The following is a 19715-nucleotide window of genomic DNA, read 5'->3' on the forward strand; positions in this document are numbered from 1 at the left end:
GTTGCTTGGGGGTTACCCTTCGGCTTTGACTATTCAATTAATTGAAACGAGATCATAATTAAGGCTAATGCTCCTTCGAATGAGTCAGAGCCGTTCAAAAAAGTGATTTTAATTTACCCCCATTAGCAATATTCGGGAGTTGATCTCGTGTACACTGCAGTGGGTGAAATAGCAATGGTTTCTGAAGGCATCCTACGCAAAGATTCTTTTTAAAAATGGAAAACAATGAAACTGATAGGAAGCCATGGTCCCACCTGCTGAATTGACCTTTATCACACGGCGGCCATGTTGAGTCTCAGGAGAATAAAAAGCTTTGTTTTTGCACCGCAAGCATCGCACGGAATTCGCGTCTAGCCGAGGCTTGCCGTGCGAAAACAAAGCTTTTTATTTCCCCGAGACTCAACATGGCCGCCGAGTGATAAGGGTCTAATGCGCTGGTTCATTTCAGTTTAGTAAAGAAATCATTTCATTGCGTTTGTCTCACGTTGAGTTGTCGGCCCGGGGGGGGGGGGGGGGGGGTGTACTTGGGTTCAGTTTTGCTGGGTATGTGCCGCTGGCCTCTCAGAGCCCCTGCCCCATTATAGTCTTTTTTTGTGGCCAGTTATAGACCCCATCTTGGTCACTTTTTGGGAGAATGTAATTTTCGCGATCCCAACTAAGTCACTTTCTATTTATTTTTTTTTCTTACCCCAAAAATACGAAAATGTGCGACCCCATTCTAGTAACTCTACTGAAAATGCAACCCCATTCTAGTCAATCCAGTCGTGAAAATGCGACCCCATCCAGCGGCACATCCCCATTAGCCTCTTATAAGGGAGTACCCCCCCCCCCCCCGGGGTTGTCGGACATTGGTATTGCTACAATTAATCTTAACAACACTTTGGAACGACAGTTTTGAGCAAGGGGAGTTGATAGCTGGAAAATACTTGGCAAATGTTTTTATCAGGCAGAATGCACAGACACTTACGACGAGCTTAAAAATTTGAAGAAAGCCCCGCAATCTAAGGAGGAAAGGGAGAAAGTAGGCGAAGTAGACTGACTAAATACGTCATTTCGCAGTAATAAATTAAACTTGTGTACTCTTCTTGAGATGATAGGAATGCTTTTGAAAATTGGAGGTTCATTATCGTTTACGCCGGAAATCAACTAAAACAAAAAAGAACAAGTTATTGACTTTTCAATTTGAAAACTGTTCTTTTTACGGCACTTCTAGTAGGGGAAACAACCCCTCACTTCCTCACTTCAGAAACCTACGGACAGACTGATAGGAGTAAGCGATTATGAAATTGTTTTGGTAGGTAGATGGATTTTTTTCCACGAATGAGTGTATTTCTCGAAAGTTAGTTTATAGGATATACTCCTTCAGGTGAAACCTTTGAAACAACTGCTTCGCTACCTACCCCGCCGCACCCCCACCCTCCCACCCCACAAAAAAGTCGAAAATGCTCTTATTCATCGGAGCGATGTCCATCCGTTTATCCAAATGATTCCATAATCCCTTATTCGTACCAGCTTCCCCAGTTTCTGGAATCAATTTTCTCTCAAAGTAGACCCGAAGCTAATGATAGACGTCATTGAAAAACAGAGATTTCTTTGTCGTTTTCAACCATAGTGATGAGTTTTTATATTATCATTATGCATGTTTGTTATTTGTTATGTATTTGTATGTTTAAATCATAGGTTCTTATTTAACGAGTCATTAGAAAAGGCTTTGTCAGCCAATATCTGGATAGTGTCCTCCAAAGGTACATTTGTGAACAGGGAGGTGACGTCAAAGGACACCAAAATATTATCATTATTGATTTCCAGGGCATGTATTTCATCAACAAATTAAAAGGTGTCAGTAATCAGCAATTGATTACATGTTAACGGTTACCTATGATTTAAATATCTCCAGAGTTCAGCCAGGCGACCTGCTAGAGGCAGCCTCCAATAACCAATCTTTCCAGTTTTGATGGTAAGCTGTATGAACAGACGGATGAAGTCGTCATGGGTTCCCCTCTTGGGCCAATACGTGTCCACGAAGAAAGATTCGAACACAATGGCAAACTACTTTCTTTCCATAGCAGATATTTGGATGACAACCTTACCATTATGCCGGATATACATCAGCTGATAAATTTCTAGACACCCTTAACCACTGCCACCCCTCAGTGAAATTTACCATGGAAGTTGAGAATGATGGCTCGTTGCCTTTCGTGGTTGTTGAGTTACTTAACTTAGCACCTAGAATTAAGACTAGATTTATATTAAACCAACGAACACTGGTCTTACTTCACTATCAGAGCCATGTTGATAGTCGTTACAGGCGCTGTTTACTTACCACCATGCTCGATTGTGCTTACAGGCTATCGTCTGGTTGGTCTTATTTTTCACAGGAATGTGATCGGCTGAAGGACTTGTTCTTTAAGCTTAAATATCCCAAACATTTACTCAGTTTAGCTGTCAAACAGTTCTTAGCCTTTAATGTATCGAACCAGCAAAATATTTCCTGTTCACATGATAAAATGAACGCGGTTCGAGTCATCCTGCCTTTCAAGGACCAAGACTCAGCGAACTTCGTCGAGCAGCGTCTCAGCAACCTCAGTGCTAAGATTAACAACGTAATGCAGCCTGTTTGCATCAGTCGTCAATTAATTAAAGATATAAGAGTGCGAGAATTCAAGCCCGCTATTGTTAACTAAAGATGTGTAGTTTATCGTATTCAATGTAGCCTGTGATGAACGTGTTGATGGACACAAACCAAAACCGTCATCAATATAAAAGCAGTATTTCAACAAACACAATGCCACCATGCATGCGTGCCTTGGAACAGTTTCGCGTGCTTACCAAATGCAACGCCAAATTTGATTGTCTCATTCAAGATATGTCATTTATTCGCAAGTTTCAACCAACTTTGAACGTGCAAACTGACTCTTATTGCGCTAAAGTGCTTGCCTTAAGAACTTGCTTTAAGTTCTTTTGTTCCTGTACTAATTTTTCAAGCTTAAACCAAAATATTTTAGATCCTGCATAATTTATAAGTTAGCCATGATAATGGCATCATGATGATGCCGAAACGTCGGCTTTCTAGAATACTAATACTAATACTTACACTAATGCTAATGCTAAATACTACTACTAATCAAATGTGGAGTTGCTCAAGTAAAACTAACCATGTATATGTGCAAAGTTTATTCAATAAGTCGTCTTCTCTTTTTGTTATGATAGTTCAGTCACTGCACTGACTATATTGAGACATATCAAGCTTTGCCTATTGTTATGGTTTAAATTTTTTAAGACAATAAGCCTTTTGTTGTCTGTCCGTAGGGATTTTTCTGTCCTGTTTCGCGAAGTTATAATCGGGTCAAATCGGATTCATTCGACAACTTGTCGCTGATGACAATTTTTTCCCAACGGTAGCCTACTTGGGAAAACGAAAACAAACTTACCGGGGGTACGTGAACAGGTTTGACTAAGTTTTTGTCATACCGCGCGCGCATGTTTCGGCGTAACCCAGCCAAACTGTACTTTACTTTAATTTAGTCGTCAAGTAAGTATTATTTTTTTTAGATCATGTTTTAGCTTGCAAGCGGCGATGAGTAGCTGGAAGCGATAAGAACGGGGCTGCTGCTACGTTTTATATCAGTTTTATATTCTTTATACGCTATGCTACTTTGAAAATGACTTCTGTTTAAAATTCGTGCATGGCTTTATAATTATTTAACCAATTGCGCCTGGATCTACGAAAACGATAAACGAAATCAGAACTGTTGTCGATTGGCAAGAAGACAAGTTTTTCTTTAGCACCTTTTCACGTTTAAATGATTTCGCATTTTCGCCAATTGTTCCACCGCTAAAAACATCTCAATAAAAAAAAAGAAAAGAAAAGGAGGCAAGAAACAATGAAAACACACCGCTTTATTTCGAGGGTGCGCGAAAAGGCTGGTTTACTTAAGCTATTGTTAGGCCTCGCGTTTTTGTTTTTTGGTCTATTGAACCAAGTAAACATCGCTGTTGAAGGAAAAACAATAGGTGCGATTTTCGCACCTTTTTTCGTTTCAGTGATTTTATTCTCCGGTTTGCCAAAAATTTTCAAGCAAATGAGTGTGAAAGGCTTGAAATTGCCTGCGCAAACCGTCGTATTTTTTTTTCCTTTTTTGCGTGACGACTCCCTTCCTCGCGCGCGCTAACTTTTGTCACAGGTTTGTCTTTGATCCTACCCACGCGACGCTAATTAAGAGTATTGATCTGCATTTGAAAAGCTCATTTAAATTTTATTCATGATGCTTACATATAAAAGTCTCGTAAACGCAAGTTATAATCACTTTAGACAATCTCTTATTGAGAGAAGAGCAACGAAACATGACTAAGTTCTATGAAGTATCGAAAGTGCTCGATAAGCGTACGGACGCTCACGGTCGCGTTCAATACCTCGTCCGCTGGCGTGGCTATGGAAAGAAGTACGATAGCTGGGTGGACGAAACCGACACAAACGAGCGCCTAAAACAAGTGTTTAGGACACGCCACCAAGGAACTCCAGGCTTGCTGCAGACCTTGGCAGTGTTAGTTGCAGAGAAGCTCAACATGAAGAAACCGCCAACAACCAGCATCGTGAGACGTGCGTCCGTCACCATGCCGATGGATGCCGAGACATTTAAAGAGTTGTTCGGTGGTCTTCCTTCCGCGCCAAATCTTTTGCGAGCGACGAAGTTTTCTGTGCCCATTCACGAGCTTGACGCCATAATGCCTTCTGGATGGTCATTAAACACTTTTAAAACCTCTACGACTTGTCGGTTGCAGCCCGGCAAGCCTGTCGAGATTGCTCTCTTAGAGCGTAAAAAAGTGTTTTTTGATCATTCGGGGTGTTCGCGCTGTCAAGGCGGGAATGGAGCCCCCGTCGCTTGTAAAGACGTGGTGCGGAAAGTGGTGTTCGGTTCAACTCTATTAAAGTTCTCATTCTACCGTGAGCGGAACAAGCAAGCCCAAGGAGCGCACGAAACTAACCTGGGCGAAACCAAGATCAGTCGCCAAGTAGACAACAGTGACCTACCGCTGGGTAGTCACTTTAACAAACGGCTCTTTTAGGAGCCACCAAATATAAGAAAGCGATGACCAACTCGAATGTGTGATACTTATTTCTTTCTCTTTTCTGGCCCTTTTTTTATATTCATTAGTTGCCTTAAAAAAGATCAGTATTTAAGCCGCTTCGATATGAACGAAAGTTTCCTGTGGCTCACTAGATCGAATGATGTGTTGATTGGGGTTGTTTTTAAAATTATGTAACACCGGAACACGGTAATTTGAAACCGATACCAGTAACTTCTTGTGTGGTGTCATTGTCAAAAGCGTGGTTTGTTCATCAATCATGGAGAAAGCAGGGCACGACGCTTGGTAAGTGAGAAGTAAATGCACCCGTATTACACTCGAGCCAGCTCAAGCGTACCCCCCAAGATTCTATTAATGGATCGATTATTGAACCGATTGAACCGATTAGTCGTTTCAAAGAATGCATTCATTTATTCATTGTTAGCACGGCCGCGCAGATCGGCTCAAATTAAAATTCGCTTCTTTTTGGTTTTGAACATTGATCCGCTCTAACAGTAAAAGCAAAAGCCTGTTAAATTCAAACTACAGTACATTTGAAACAGCCCGTTCGTTCAAACAGTTCCTGGATGTTGTTGACACGTTCATTATGCAAGTTCGGTCTTTGCAAGAGCACAACGGTCAAGCGCTTGGAAATGAGTCGGGCTGAAAAGTTCCAATTTATATTTCATGTATAGCATGACCCACCTTGTGGCATGAAAAAGCTTGGTATATATTTCAGCAGACTGATATACATACTGCGAAAAATAGCGCAACACATGTGCCGAAGGGGGTACGCTTCACCTGGCTCAGATAGGATAAGTAACTCCAGTGAACAAAGGCTAAACTTGACCAAATTTAGTAAATCAAAATACTATACTCGTGTTATACTTGCGCTGACAAAAGTATGGTAAATGGTCTGATTTTTGCTCCCAGACCTGGGGTACACATTGTCAGTAAAAAAAAACAGTCAAGCTTTTCCTTTCATTTCAAGTTAAGTTTGTCCAAACACATCACTGACATTTCTTTTTCATCTATTTTAGTAATGAAATATTTCCTGTTTCAGGAAGCTCTGGACATAATGGTCTTAATCAAGGTAAACTACTACTCTGAACTCTAAGTAAATGGCACAATTTGATAGAATGGTTGAAAATTTGACAAGGTAATTGATAAGATTGAATTATTTATCACATTATTTCTGAATTCACAGGTGTCAAGAGAAAAAGGGATTCATTAGGTAACTAAAAATATCTTTGCAAGGTGGTGTTTGAACAGTTTAAAAAAATATGAAGAAATTTGAGAATTTTATTTCTCATACTCCTTTTTTTTTGGTCATTTCAATCAGAAGAAACCAGGCAATTACCATGGGGGTGGGGGTTCATCAGTGGCCCCACAGAAGAAGACCCTCAAAGTGAGAGTGAAAGTAGCTGCCATAGCAGCTATTATTATGCAGAGACTGTAATCGTTTCTGATTCAGAAGATGATCTGTCCTTTTTAGATGGTGAGTTAGCAACCACTTGTCACTTTAAATAAACTACATTTAATAATAAAGTTCAGGATCAAGGCAATTAATCCACAAAATTTTCATACTGTTGATAAGTGACAGACCTTTTTTCCAAATTTACAGATGTGTTGCCCAGTGGCCAGGATAATGACGAGAGAGATTTGCACGAGGAGGGAGAGGGAGAAATTGAGAACTGGAGGGAAGAGGAATGGGGAGAGCAATGGGAATTTGAATTGGAATATGATGTGGAAGACCAAGAGTACGAGGAAGATGGAGAGGATGATGATGTTGATGATGATGATGATGATGATGATGATGATGATGAGCAGGAGGAGGAGGACGATAGCCATACTAGAAATAACAGGTGTAACATGCTCCAATTATCAGCTACAAATCTCTACGCAATGGAAAATATTTTAACCGTTTAATTCGTATTTTCCTTGATCTTAGATTCATAAGCAGAAACTGAAACAAAATAAATTAAAACTCAAACTCACTCGAACTTCAAGAACTCTATGCTTGATTCTTATACTTACTTACTATTAGTTATTTAGCCTAGCGCATAAACAAATACCTTTTTATCATAAAGAGGTTCTTAAGTGTCGCTGTATGTAATATTGTATTCCATTGAGACATCCACTAGACTAGCCTCTGCTATTTGGATGATCCCAACTCACTCCCTATGTAATTATTTGTTTAGGCTTATTGGTAATCTGTATTCTTTGTTAAGTTGAGTTGAGTTAAAATGGTAAAATGTACGTGTTCTGATTATCTGCACAATTACAAAACAAAATAAATTAAAGCCAGTATTTGAAGAATTTTATCTAGGATACCGAGGGAAGACCTTCAGCACGTTGGAATGACTTTGTTGTATAAATATACAATTTCATCTTCGACATCATAGCCGCAAAGATCGATAACAATTTCTGTTTTCTGTGAGCAAGAATAGCCGTTTAAAAAAAAAATGGGGTTTTCAGAGGCAATTATCACCGAAAGCAATTATCACACGATAGTCCCTCGACGGAAATAATATTGTTTAAGATAGCCACCTAAGAGATGTTTTGTAGTTGGCAGATATATGCAAAGTTTCACCAACCCTATTGAATTCAATAAACTCTTTTATTCGTTTCAATGCTGACTTTGATTATTCAGTATATAAGTGCCAGTTACTTTGTAATTTCAAGGTAAAAGAAAGTGAAGATATTACCCACATGAAAACTGTGGATAATAAAGAAATTACACAAAATCTATTAAGACTAACATCAACCAGCCGACGGGAGCTCACAGAGCCGTAACAAATGGCGTAAGTTGTGGACGCGGCAGGGTACCTGTCCTATACAATGTATATACAGACATAATTCACAACATAAATTAAAAACTTTTGAAGACGTCAACAGAAAGATATACAGCGATCCATGATGCCAACATGAAAAAGTTATCGCTTCGTTCAACGAAAATTGAAGAGCGGCTTCGAGCTTTCGCTCAGTCAGCAGTTCTAATTATATTTGCTGTGTGGATGAACAATATTTTCGTTGTAAAAGGGGGTAAGTTTTCGTTTTTATCAATTAAACCTTTTTGTGACCTTTTTGCAGCGTTTCAGTAGTTTCATCTGCCACTGAAAACTTACGGCTTTCTTCCTTCATCTTATAAAACAAATGAAACGAGAAAAGAAAAAAAACCTAACATTGAAAAATCGTTTGAACCAAAGGAAAAACCAATTAACGAAAACTACGAAATCTAACAGATTAAATTTTATTTTTGTCTGAGACTGAGCAGATTTCAGTCCTTAAAGGATACAACGAATGTATTTTTTTTCTAGTTTTAGTATAGCTGTACTAGTATATTGCACACCATTTTGAAATCCGCCAGACCTTCCAATAGCAGACCGCCAACGAAGAATTAAGAAGGCCACCAAACAGTTGAAAAATGCTACGAAAGCCGTAGCGGATGAGGTTCCAGCAGAATATGTTCTGACCAGATCACAACAGTGCGTATTATAGTGCAACGATTCCATGGAATTTAATTCGCCCTTGTATATCAATTTCATTGACTATGAGAAGACCTTTGAAAGCCTTGATAGGGAGATATTGTGGCAGGTGCTTCAACCTGCAACATTGCATACCTTGAAGCAGCTGGAGAAGCCAGCTCAGGACGGGGGAAGCTGTAGAGATATCTTTGCAATAGTAGTTTATTGTATGTTTTAATTTGCAGGAGAAGCTTTTATCTAGCTTATCTTAAAAGGTTGTCATAACCTTTTTAATGGCGCGAAAATGCAACGAGAAGACGAAGATCGCAACTGAATCTTGTTAACAAAGTGATTAACCACACCATAGGCCTTATCAAGTTGTCTAAGATGTTTATGATATCTTTAATGAGATCAAGTTGATCGCAATGACAATGGCTATGTTATGGAGATGTCATGTAGCTTCTCGTTGTTAACAGAAAACCAATTAAAACAGAAATTTTGAAATGCCAGGACAACCCTAATCAGGCGTGGCGACCTCCTGTGGACAAGTCCACTAATATTACCATTTCACCACTAATACTACCTTTTCACTAAATCAGAATCTAGGGATAGTTCTATACAACTTTTACATTGTCCTGTAGTTTACGAGCTAGGCAGTTAGTTTGGCATGCAGACAGAAAGGGAAAGGGTGCGATCAATAATAATCGATAAAGACTTGGCATGCTATAATGTTTGTTGGTTACAGGCAATGGTTCCTGATTTCATTTTATTTTATTTTTATTATAATGGCAGTAAAAACTTCTGGATGCCCAGATATCCTAAACAATGATTGGGCGGCAAGCTGTAGCCAATCAATGCAACGACCAAAGTCCTTACAATTACTGTAAAATCCCAACTCCTAATCATAAAGACCCTAGTGATTAAATTATAAAACTATTTACTATCCATAAAATCCTCAATTTAGATACTAAAACTTCTGTTTCTCACGATAGAAACACTTAAAATAAAGTATGATAAAACGCGTTATGTCCATTATTTCAAAAGCTTAAAGCTCCTTGCAATATTAGTGAGCTTGTGATGACCGACTTTTGTATCTGCAGAGCTATTGTGTCGCTTTTATCTCCTTCTAGTTCTTTAAGTGCCTTCCTGTCATCTCTTGAGTAACCTCCGAGTACATCCACAAAAATATTAAACTGTGTCACACGTTATTCAGGATATCTCTGCTCGAGCTCCCAGCGTAATGGCCCGTACTTCTCGGCATCTTTCTCCTCCCTGTTTTCAACCCAAGGGCAGCTCATCTGTATCACCGATGCTTTCTTGTTCTCCTTGTCCACGATGGTGGCGTCGATCCTTTTCGCCTTTACGTGCGTGTTATCTGCATACAGGGGAATGTCCCAATATGCTATCGCCCTCTCATTCACATGCATAGGCTTAAGCTGGGTCTTCAAAAACCCTGGAACCTCTGATTTAACTAGGTCCAGTGCCCGGATCACTTGAAAAAACAAAATCTTAAGAGCGTTGTTATGCCTTGCCAAATACAGTCTGGGCTAATGCCCCCCATCCAGTTATGATATGTTGGACACTCTCTGTTACCTTTCCACACATTCGACACCTTCCCTCTCCGCTGCCACTCGTCCCCACCTTCCTATGATAGAAAACCTTTGTTGGAAGTAGCTGTTGATAAAGTTCTTGTATACCAACCACCACAGGCGTGGGTGTCGCCTTCCAACAACTAAACCAAGCAAAGCAATATCCTTGTTCTAAATGCACGTCCTCCCGTTTGTTACTGATCATCTTCCCCTGCCACTTTTCTTCCTTCACTTTAGCTCGCACTTCTTCCTGACGCGCCTTAGCTATGCACTCCTTTACCTTCTTCCCATCTACTTCTTTACCGTCGTCAGTGACGCACATTGGTTCCGGGTACTCTAGTCTGAGATGGAGTCCCAACTCCTCGGCATACCTGCTCGCATCCTTGATAACTAAGTGCCGCCCTCCTCTCACTGACTTCTCTTCAAACTGTGTCACTGCCTCCATAGATGAGTCCGGGTTATGGTAGAGCTTCATAGCCGCCTTGATCTTGATGTCCTTATATGTTGTCTCTACCGATCTTAAACCTCTCTCCCCACACTTCCTACTCATGTATAGTATAGCTGTTGAACCTTGGGGGTGATTTCCTCCAAATTCTACTATTATCTTTTTTGTCTCTCTATCTACTCGTTGCAGCTGCGCCAGTGGCCACGTTTGCGTCCACATAAAATACGATAACTAAGGTAGCGCATACTGGCTAGTTTCAGTTACCTTAGAGTGGTCTGAGAGTGGACTGGACCAAATAATCGCTAAACGGCGTAAGTACTCCTTCGACGCGTTCTCAAGAACCAACTTATCTTCCTGCTTATAGTTCTCTAGTACACCCAGGAACTTGTAAGTACTTTCTTCTCCAAAGCTCTTGATCGACTTCAGCCCATCCATCTCCATATTCTCCGTTTGCTTTACACAGCCTCCATTTACAGTTCTCATGACTCTTTCTTAGTTTTTCTCCGATGACGCATACATCTTCAGACCGCCAATGTATAACAGGTGTGCAACCTTACAAGATATTGGTTTTGATAGCTTGTAGCCGCTTGTAGCTCTCAACTTCCAAGCAATAGGGTTGAGGCACAGGGTAAACAAAATTGGACAAAGGGAATCACCCTGTGGTAGACCTTTCTTGAAATGGATGATCTCTGAACTCTCGCAACCTTGCTTCGTTTCCGTGACAATCCTTATTATTATTATTATTATTATTATTATTATTATTATTATTTCACCACCTAATTGATTATATAACTAATTGTTGACACGTTTCTGTCAATTTTTTGCATTCCCGCCCTTTTCTGACAAAAGATTGGGCTGGATAAATTTAAATTAAAAATTGACAAAAATTGAAAAACTTATAACACGGGATTGGAAGCGTTTTGTAATGCAGAAGGCAATCTAAAAACCAGTAAAAATGCACGTGTTCTGTTTACATCATGTTCTAAGTTTTTGCATCTTTGGAACTGTATTTTCAGATGACTGCAGATTACTTCAGTTCAAGCCCCAAACAAAGAGTAAAGCTCTCCAGAATCACGTAATCAGAAAGTTCAAAGTGACAGATCAAAACAAGTGCGAATTAAGTTGCTACCAGGAGCCCAACTGCATGTCTTACAATTACGGTCCAGAAGGAGGCATCAGCTCAACACAATCATGCGAGCTGAGCGATCGGAGCCATCTTCAAGTCTCCAGCGAAGAGTTTGTATCAAAGGAAAACTACATCTACCGAGAGGCCATGGTAAGGAAGACGGCGGTTTTCATTGAACAAGCAGCGACGGTAGAGTTAGGATGACCAACAGAAATTACTCAAATTTCAGGTTTACCTCGAACCCCCCTGAGTTACATTCCTTTTTCCATGGAATTTCTTGCTACGCTTTTCAATGGCCCCATTTGGAGTCGAATCTCTCCATAACCAAACCTGAGAACATTTTCCCTATTGATAACACCAAAGCTGCTATTTTCAAGAGACTGTGATTTTAAAATGGGTGAAATAAGGGCGCTAATTTGTGCGGATTTGCTTTTAAACAGAATTCCAAGTGTCACACCAACCATTGTCAGAATAATGGTACGTGTCAGGCTGGGTTCACTACGAAGGAATATCGATGCATTTGTCCTCAGCAATACACAGGAGATTACTGTGAGGCAGGTATGGCAAAAAAACAGTACTATTACTTAAGTCGTTGTAGTAGCAGTTACGATGGCAGCGCTACTAGTACAAGCAGCAATAGCAGCGAGATTAATAATAAGTATAGTAGTGGTAGTAGTAGTAGTAGTAGTAGTAGTAGTAGTAGTAGTAGTAGTAGTAGTAGTAGTAGTAGTAGTAGTAGTAGTAGTAGTAGTAGTAGTAGTAGTAGTAGTAGTAGTAGCAGTAGTAGAAGGATTGGTGGTGGTGGTGGTGGCGGCAGGAGGTTGTAGTTGTAGTGGTGGGGATTTGGTGGTAGAATATGTTTTTTCTGATATTTCTGCTTCTACTTGCGGCAGTGTTTTTGTTCTAGCAGGTTCCAAATGAAAGAGAAGTACAAGCAGAGGCAGAAGTTGTAAGACGAATCAAAGTCGCTTTGTATTTCATTACAATTGAGTTCATTCCCTTGCAGATGCTGACGAGTGTGCTCTTGGGATACATACCTGCACCCTGCGTGCTAGATGTGTGAACATACCAGGATCATTTCAATGTGACTGTAAAATCGGCTACGCTGGAGATGGGCTAAATTGCACGGGTAAGTTATTTTATATTATTTATCAGCAAGAACGTTTATGGCTGATCATAAAGTTTGCAGTGTTCAGTTATTCGGTAACGTGTTTAAAGACAACGGTATCCTGAAAATAGCAATTCAAGCCCCGTTTAACCTAGATCTATTTCTCCAAGCTTTCTCGGCACATGATTGCAATGGTTTTCACGCATAATAAATTACTCCTGTTGAACAGTGCGGATACTTAATTCAACTTGGCAGAACGTTTTGGTTCTTATCTGTGTCACAGAATTCACTTTCATTCTAAATATAGACTAAGAAAATCTGCTTTCATTTTTTCCGTGATGTGCAAATGTTGCAAAATGTTAAGTGATTTCTTCTTTTGCAGCTGTTCCTCTAACCTGTGTCAGTGTTATCCACTCAGCAGCTACAAACAGCTATGAAGTAAATGCCGATCACACAACAACACATGCTCTCTGTCGTGTTATTCGTATGGAAGAGATCAATGCAGGCAATCCATACACTCTGACAGTTGACTTGTTTAATGTGATTGGAGGTGGTCGTGTGAATGTTGGACATCCTGGAGTCATGTATAACGTGATTGATGGAAATAATTTTGATTTCGTTTTCTTCAGGTTTGTAGTCTGCTGCTTACAAGGTGGTAAGGCTGGCTAATTTTTATTTTAAAGGAGCTTGCATTTTTTCCTAAAGAAAATGGAGGAATTTGCCACACTACATTCTTTTATTGTTTCTATAACTTTCAAAATAGCTCTTTTAAAATTTAAATTAGTTCGTTTACAGCATAAGTAAATTATTTTAACAAAATTCATTAATAACAATTTGCACTAAAAAGGAACTACGGTTCTACTGGTCTTCAGTCGAAATGACTATTGACCAGTTGGAAAGTCTCTTTTTAGCGCTAAATTAAATATTATTCGTTTTAATTATGAATGAGGAATTAAATTTGGCTTCTGTGTCCATTTTTATCAGGCCACACATTACCACTTCTTGCTACCAGACGGGTTATCTTTTGAACGGCAACCTTGGGAATGGTATATACGGACGCTGTCCCAACGGCCCTCCTCCTGGCGCCAACTGGTTCACTGTACGTCTGGTGGTCGGCTCAGATAAAACAGTCAACATATTTCTTGATAATGCTCTGGTAACGACACAGGTAGCTCATTTCGACACCCGAGGCCATGGAGGAGTGTTTGTTTTCAATAATCACCAAAATATAATCAAGTTTAGGGCCTTCAGTATAACCACTACTCAGTAGGCCTAGAACATACCTACAAATACGATTTTTTAGGGCCACTTAGCGCCTCAGTCATTGCTATTAAATTAATTAATCCTTAATCAGCGGTCATCAATCCCTTTGATCCCTTCAATCCCTGCAGATGCGGGAAATTTTGGTTTTGACTATGGCGTCACTCTCGGTCTGTCTGCTGACCCAGCACCACAGGGCAATTAATGCGAATAGCGCAGCATACGGAGAAACAAAACGACAGAGCACGAGAAAAGTACTCCTTTATTGATGGAACATCATAAATAGCTCTGTGCACCTTGTGGAAGTGCAGATAGTACTTTTTTGTATTTGGTGTGACGCCACAAGTTCGCGCTCACCGGTGCGTACTAAGACTAACACATTTTTATGACACTTGCTTTGAAATACAACTACAAATTTATCATTTTTTTTACTTGGACTCGCTCTGATTACGGTTTTACAACATAGCGGGCAAAATTTTCTTGAAATCTTGGAGGCACTTCGTAAAACAGTCAGACCCGGAGCAAAACACTCACCCTTAAGCACACCAAACAAACAAATTATTTAATGATTACGTACTTAAATGTTGTACACATGTAATTAACACTATCTACACCGGTTGGTGTTTATTGAACATGACAACCATTTTTTTTTTTTAAATAAAAAATACCCTTTTAAATTGAATAGAAATCACTCTTCTTCCCGTATTTTTTATGTTTTTAGTCATATTAGTGTTCTTTTATTGTTTTTGATGACTTTTCGTTCAATTTCGGCGCTTTTGTAAAGTGTTGGTGGGAAGGGAGGAGGGGGTGGGGGAGCTTAGGGCTACCCGACCCCAGGCCTTGAAAATAACTTTCTTTTAACACTGTTATACTCCGATGATTCCATGCAAATCCCTCGGTTTTTGCCTACAGTTCTAATTTTTTTCCATATGCTCTCTCTTATATTAATAAATACAATATTCCCACAAGGTCGAAGATTTATACCATCTTCTAACGTTCCTCAATTTATAGTCAGGTGGTAAGGTGAAAAAATTGTGCTCTTTTGGTTAAAACTACGATACTTTGCAGGAAGATGCATTTTGATGTGGGGAATCATTATGGATATGGAACTACTTCGAAAATTTGTTTTTGAACAGCTACATAATTTCCGTAAAATGGCTCCAGTTCTAGCCGAAAGTAGCACTTCCATTTAATTTAAGTACTACTGAATGCTCCCTTTGTTAAATCAAAGGACTTGAACGCCGCTCGTAATTTGATGCGGCAGCCGTCGTGTTCTAGTTTTTTTGATAATTAATGTATTTGTTCTCCATGTTTTATGTAATTGGCTCTTGCTGTAGTGGCTTCCCTTCCTGAGTGTCTTCTATGTATCTATTTCAATGCAAAGCTCAATAAATAAATACAGTCGAACCTGTATATAACGGCCGCCCTCGGGACTTGAATAACTGGCCGCTTACTACAGGTGACCGCTTAATACAGGATCACTAAAAAAACTCACTGGGCGTGGTTTAATGTCAATTTTAATGGCGTATCATACAAAAACACTTCATGCAAGGAAACAATAGGACAATCAACACTCTTTCAAGTGATCAATACTTTAAACAAAGTTCAGTGCCAACTTGTAACTTAACGGTATAATATACGTAACATTGTGTAAAAGTACTATGCAATAAATTGTCCTCTACTCTCCTACGGTATACAGTGCTCTATTTCTATGACTTACAGTTCACAACAAAATATCTCATTCCGTCATTTCATAGTTGTTACGCTCAATGTTCAATGTCATCTGGCTTAAGTCATGAACAAGTTAATTACAGAGGAATTTCTTGCTAAAGAGTGAAGCATATTCAAAACAAACTTTTTTTGAGCGTTCGTGATATATGGTACTGTACTTCAGCACATTGCGGACATCTGAAAAGCGTTAACTATATCTAACGGCCCAGTATCAGCTTACAGTAGCTTTGTACATGTTATTTCTTTATAGTGAATAAAATGTCATATGGCTTAGTTTCCATTCAAGGGTGGCCGCTTTATACAGGTAAAAATAACAAAGAAAGACAAACATAGGACTGCTACAGGGTGGCTGCGGCCGCTTAATAGAGGTGGCTGCCTAATACAGGTAATAAATACAGCGTTTGTATGAGCAAACAATCGGGACTTTAAAAACTGGCCGCTTAATAGAGGGTGGCTGCTTAATACAGGGCCGTTATATACAGGTTCGACTGTAAAATCAACATTATGCATTGGTTATCGACGTTAAAAGACATATTTGATGTTGCACGCATAAAACATTCGGCCGATTAAACCAATTTCAAAATGGCCTTTATTTGGATCTGCGCCTGCAGTGAAGGATATTCTGATCTCCCGTACGTGTTGAAGTCGTTTTGTTTTCTTAACATCGTCATAAATAGGGTAAAATATTGTTTCGAACAGTTAGATACAATAACGAGTTCGACGTTCGTCGTACCTTTAATACTCATCCAATGTCCTTTATAACTTTTGTTCCTTTGACTTTCATAGAAAACGACACTGTATGCTATTGCACCTGAGTTTGACTCAGACAATCACTTATTCTATTTATCGAAATTAGTTCAATTTAACTCCTTTCATTTTCAAACATTTCAGACTGGCATTAAGGAACTGGTATATGCTTTTTACAATCCGTTATTTTGTTCTACGAAAATCTTTTCAATCGTCCTACAATAGAGACTGTTAGTGTAGAACTGTGTAAGTGCTGTATTCCACCGTCCCGTTACTTCTCTTTTAATAAACTCCTCAGATAGTACCTCGACAAAACGCTATTGTTTAAATAGAAACCCTAGGAGACGTTTTGTAAGTGGTCAGCAAATACAAAGTTTGACCAATCGATCTTCTTAACCGCAATAAATTTTTTTATTCCTTTCAAAGCTTAGTTTGATTATGCACTATTACAAGCTAGGTTACAAGCTGGTTATTTTGCAATTTCACCCCCCCCCCCCCCCCCCAAAAAAAAAAAGTACGATATTACCGGCGTGAAAATTAACTGCAAGAAAAGGAGAAATGAACCAAAATCTACAATGTAGGATAACAGCAACCAGCTTGGCGACGAGAGCTTTTAGAAACACAACGAAACGAATGTCGTACTATTAATTACAGATTCCTGGAGTGCGTTCGATACATTACATAGCACAAATTTTCCTATCATTGGTCCCGTCATGTTCGTTTTGATTTGACTTAATTCGCTTCGACGTTTTTTTTTTTTTTGTTTTTTTTTTTTTATGCAGCTTTTTTTTATTGCAATAATCATTATCTTCACAGTATACTTGAAGTTTCCTTTCATAATTAATAACCACAGTTCTACTGCTGCTAACCCTTTTCTTTATTGCAATAATCATTATCTTCACAGTATACTTGAAGTTTCCTTTCAAAATTAATAACCACAGTTCTACTGCTGCTAACCCAGCCTAAATAAAAGCAAAGTTAATGGGCGAACAAAAGTATGGAATCTGGAAATCTGGAATTATGTTATTCCTTCACCCCTAAGCTACAAAATTAGAGGAGAATCCGAGTTCGTGACGGGTGTGACAAGTTATAATTACTGGTTGCGTGACATTTGCAAAATATTTTATAAAAAGTAAATAAACCAATACATAAATAAATTATTAATCAAATTTAATGTCAATAAAACCGGGGACTGCTTGCACAGTCTCCCGAGCCAGAGGCTCATTATGAAGTGCTTGACAATAATCCAGATCGAATTGGAATTTGAGCCGAGATCTCAGTTAACCAAGTGCGTGCCGTGTACCGACATAAAAACTGTGGTAGAAACCTTATGAATTCCATAGTTAATCGAGGGAGTGGTTATGAAACCTTGCCACGAAAACAATAATGGTGCTGTAATTTATGCTGGAAGGAACGCGACCGCGACAATCTTTTGTTTTAATGTTCACACCACAGTTGAATATCTTAACAGGAACGATTCTAGTTGATCCAACACGTTTCAAAATCTATTGTGATTTGGGCACGGTCAAGGCCAAAAACGCTAACTAAAGCATATAACAAAGAAATTTGTCAAGCTTCATAGCCATTGCCTTTTATTAACTATGTGAATTCACAGAGGGATAAAAAAGATACCGTACTGTTCATCGCCCATGATCCCGTTTATATCCCGCTTATCGCCGCTTGAAGAGTGAAAGAAACAAAGCCCCTGACCTTGAGTTGTAAGACAAGTACAGTCTGTTGGCTGCTTTATACAAACACCATCCAGTTTAGTTCCCTCGTGTATTTCAGTAATTCCTTAAAGTAGCAAATTGGTAATAAACAACCCCACGTGAGCAGTAAAAATACACAACTTACAGGATAATATATGCATTTAGCCAAGCCTAAAAGCGGAGCTCCATTTTTTTTTCATAGCATTTATAGAATTCTGCTTATCGTATGAACGTAATAACTTTATCAGTTCCTCATCCTTTCTGCAGTTATCTATATTTTTAGTGCATATGCAGCAAACTGCATGTCCATCGACAACACGGGTCATCAAAGCGTGATATAAGAGTTTGTATGGCGTTAAAAACCCACAAAAACCCACACAAATAATAGTAATAATAAAAAGCTTACCCAGTGTGTTTTATTTGTGTGGTTTACCTCTCAGCGGCTGATCCACGAGCATCACTGTATTATGTTAATGGCGGTTGGAAACTTGAAGTAGAATTTGAATGTAATTTGACCCGTCATTTGAAGAGAGCACTTCGAAAACCTCGCTAAAATTTGCTTGAAACTTAAGCACACGCTTAATTAGCACACAATATGCCAAGAAGGATGATGTGATGTCCTTCCGGAGCAACTATTGCTCTAAGAAGTTCATTTACTGAGACATAGGCCTTCGCCGCCGCGGACGGAGCCGTGTCCCTGGAATGTCACGGCAAAGTCACGGTCAAACCTAGGCCCTGAGAAGTTCATTTATTGAGACACAGGCCTTCGTTGAAAACAAAGTTGATTTCAAATAAGGCGCCATTTTTTCCGCGGATCGAGCTGTGTACCTGGAATGTCATGACAAAGTCACAGTCAAACCTAGGCAAGAGTACTAAAAAGTGCCCGACAGGAAAGGACCGCACATCATCCTTCTTGGCACCTTGTGAGACAGGTAAGCGTGCGCTGAAGTTTCAAGATTTTTCATTGTAACTGGAATTTTTTCTGCCAAAATTAAATCATTAAACAGTAAATGTTTGTTTTGACGGCTGAGAAAAACCGTTTTTCTGAGTGAAATAGTAAAGAGGCGCATTGGTTTAATTGAGAAAAGTTTTCTGTGACATGTTCGTGGCCTGTCCAGTGATAAATTAAGATAGGTAGCGCTAAATTCAATATTGCTTAATGTTATAAAGAACAACATGGAAGCGTAGGGTTATTTTTCCATGTTGTGCTGTGGTGTACAAATCTGGCCACTATATGATTTCGAATTTCCGGGTGGCCCTTCCTTCTCCCTCTCCAATAATAAGGGATGTCCTGCAACTTAAGCAGTTGCGAAAGTTAAAATATATGTTCAAGCAGTTGCGAAAAGAAAGCCTGAAAGAAATTTAGGCTCCCAACTGCTTACGTTGCGGATAAGCTGCGAGGATCTTTCTTCTATTTAATGTTTAATCCGCAGTTCAATATATGATGTTTCATATATTCATATTCA

General features: G+C 39.3%; 1 protein-coding gene across 1 annotated transcript; it reads left to right on the forward strand.

Moving 5' to 3' along the window:
- The first annotated feature begins 7980 nt into the window (after window positions 1–7980).
- Window positions 7981–14734, forward strand: LOC146461148 (uncharacterized). The gene is made up of 6 exons (XM_085087197.1): window positions 7981–8112; window positions 11585–11844; window positions 12135–12252; window positions 12701–12823; window positions 13185–13431; window positions 13787–14734. Exons 1-6 carry the CDS (start codon window positions 7995–7997, stop codon window positions 14070–14072), a joined length of 1152 nt encoding a protein of 383 aa, XP_084943323.1. The 5' UTR covers window positions 7981–7994; the 3' UTR covers window positions 14073–14734.
- Window positions 14735–19715: the final 4981 nt, after the last annotated feature.

Source organism: Pavona decussata, unplaced genomic scaffold (assembly GCF_977016875.1).
Source record: "Pavona decussata unplaced genomic scaffold, jaPavDecu1.1 SCAFFOLD_201, whole genome shotgun sequence".
Classification (NCBI taxonomy): domain Eukaryota; kingdom Metazoa; phylum Cnidaria; class Anthozoa; order Scleractinia; family Agariciidae; genus Pavona; species Pavona decussata.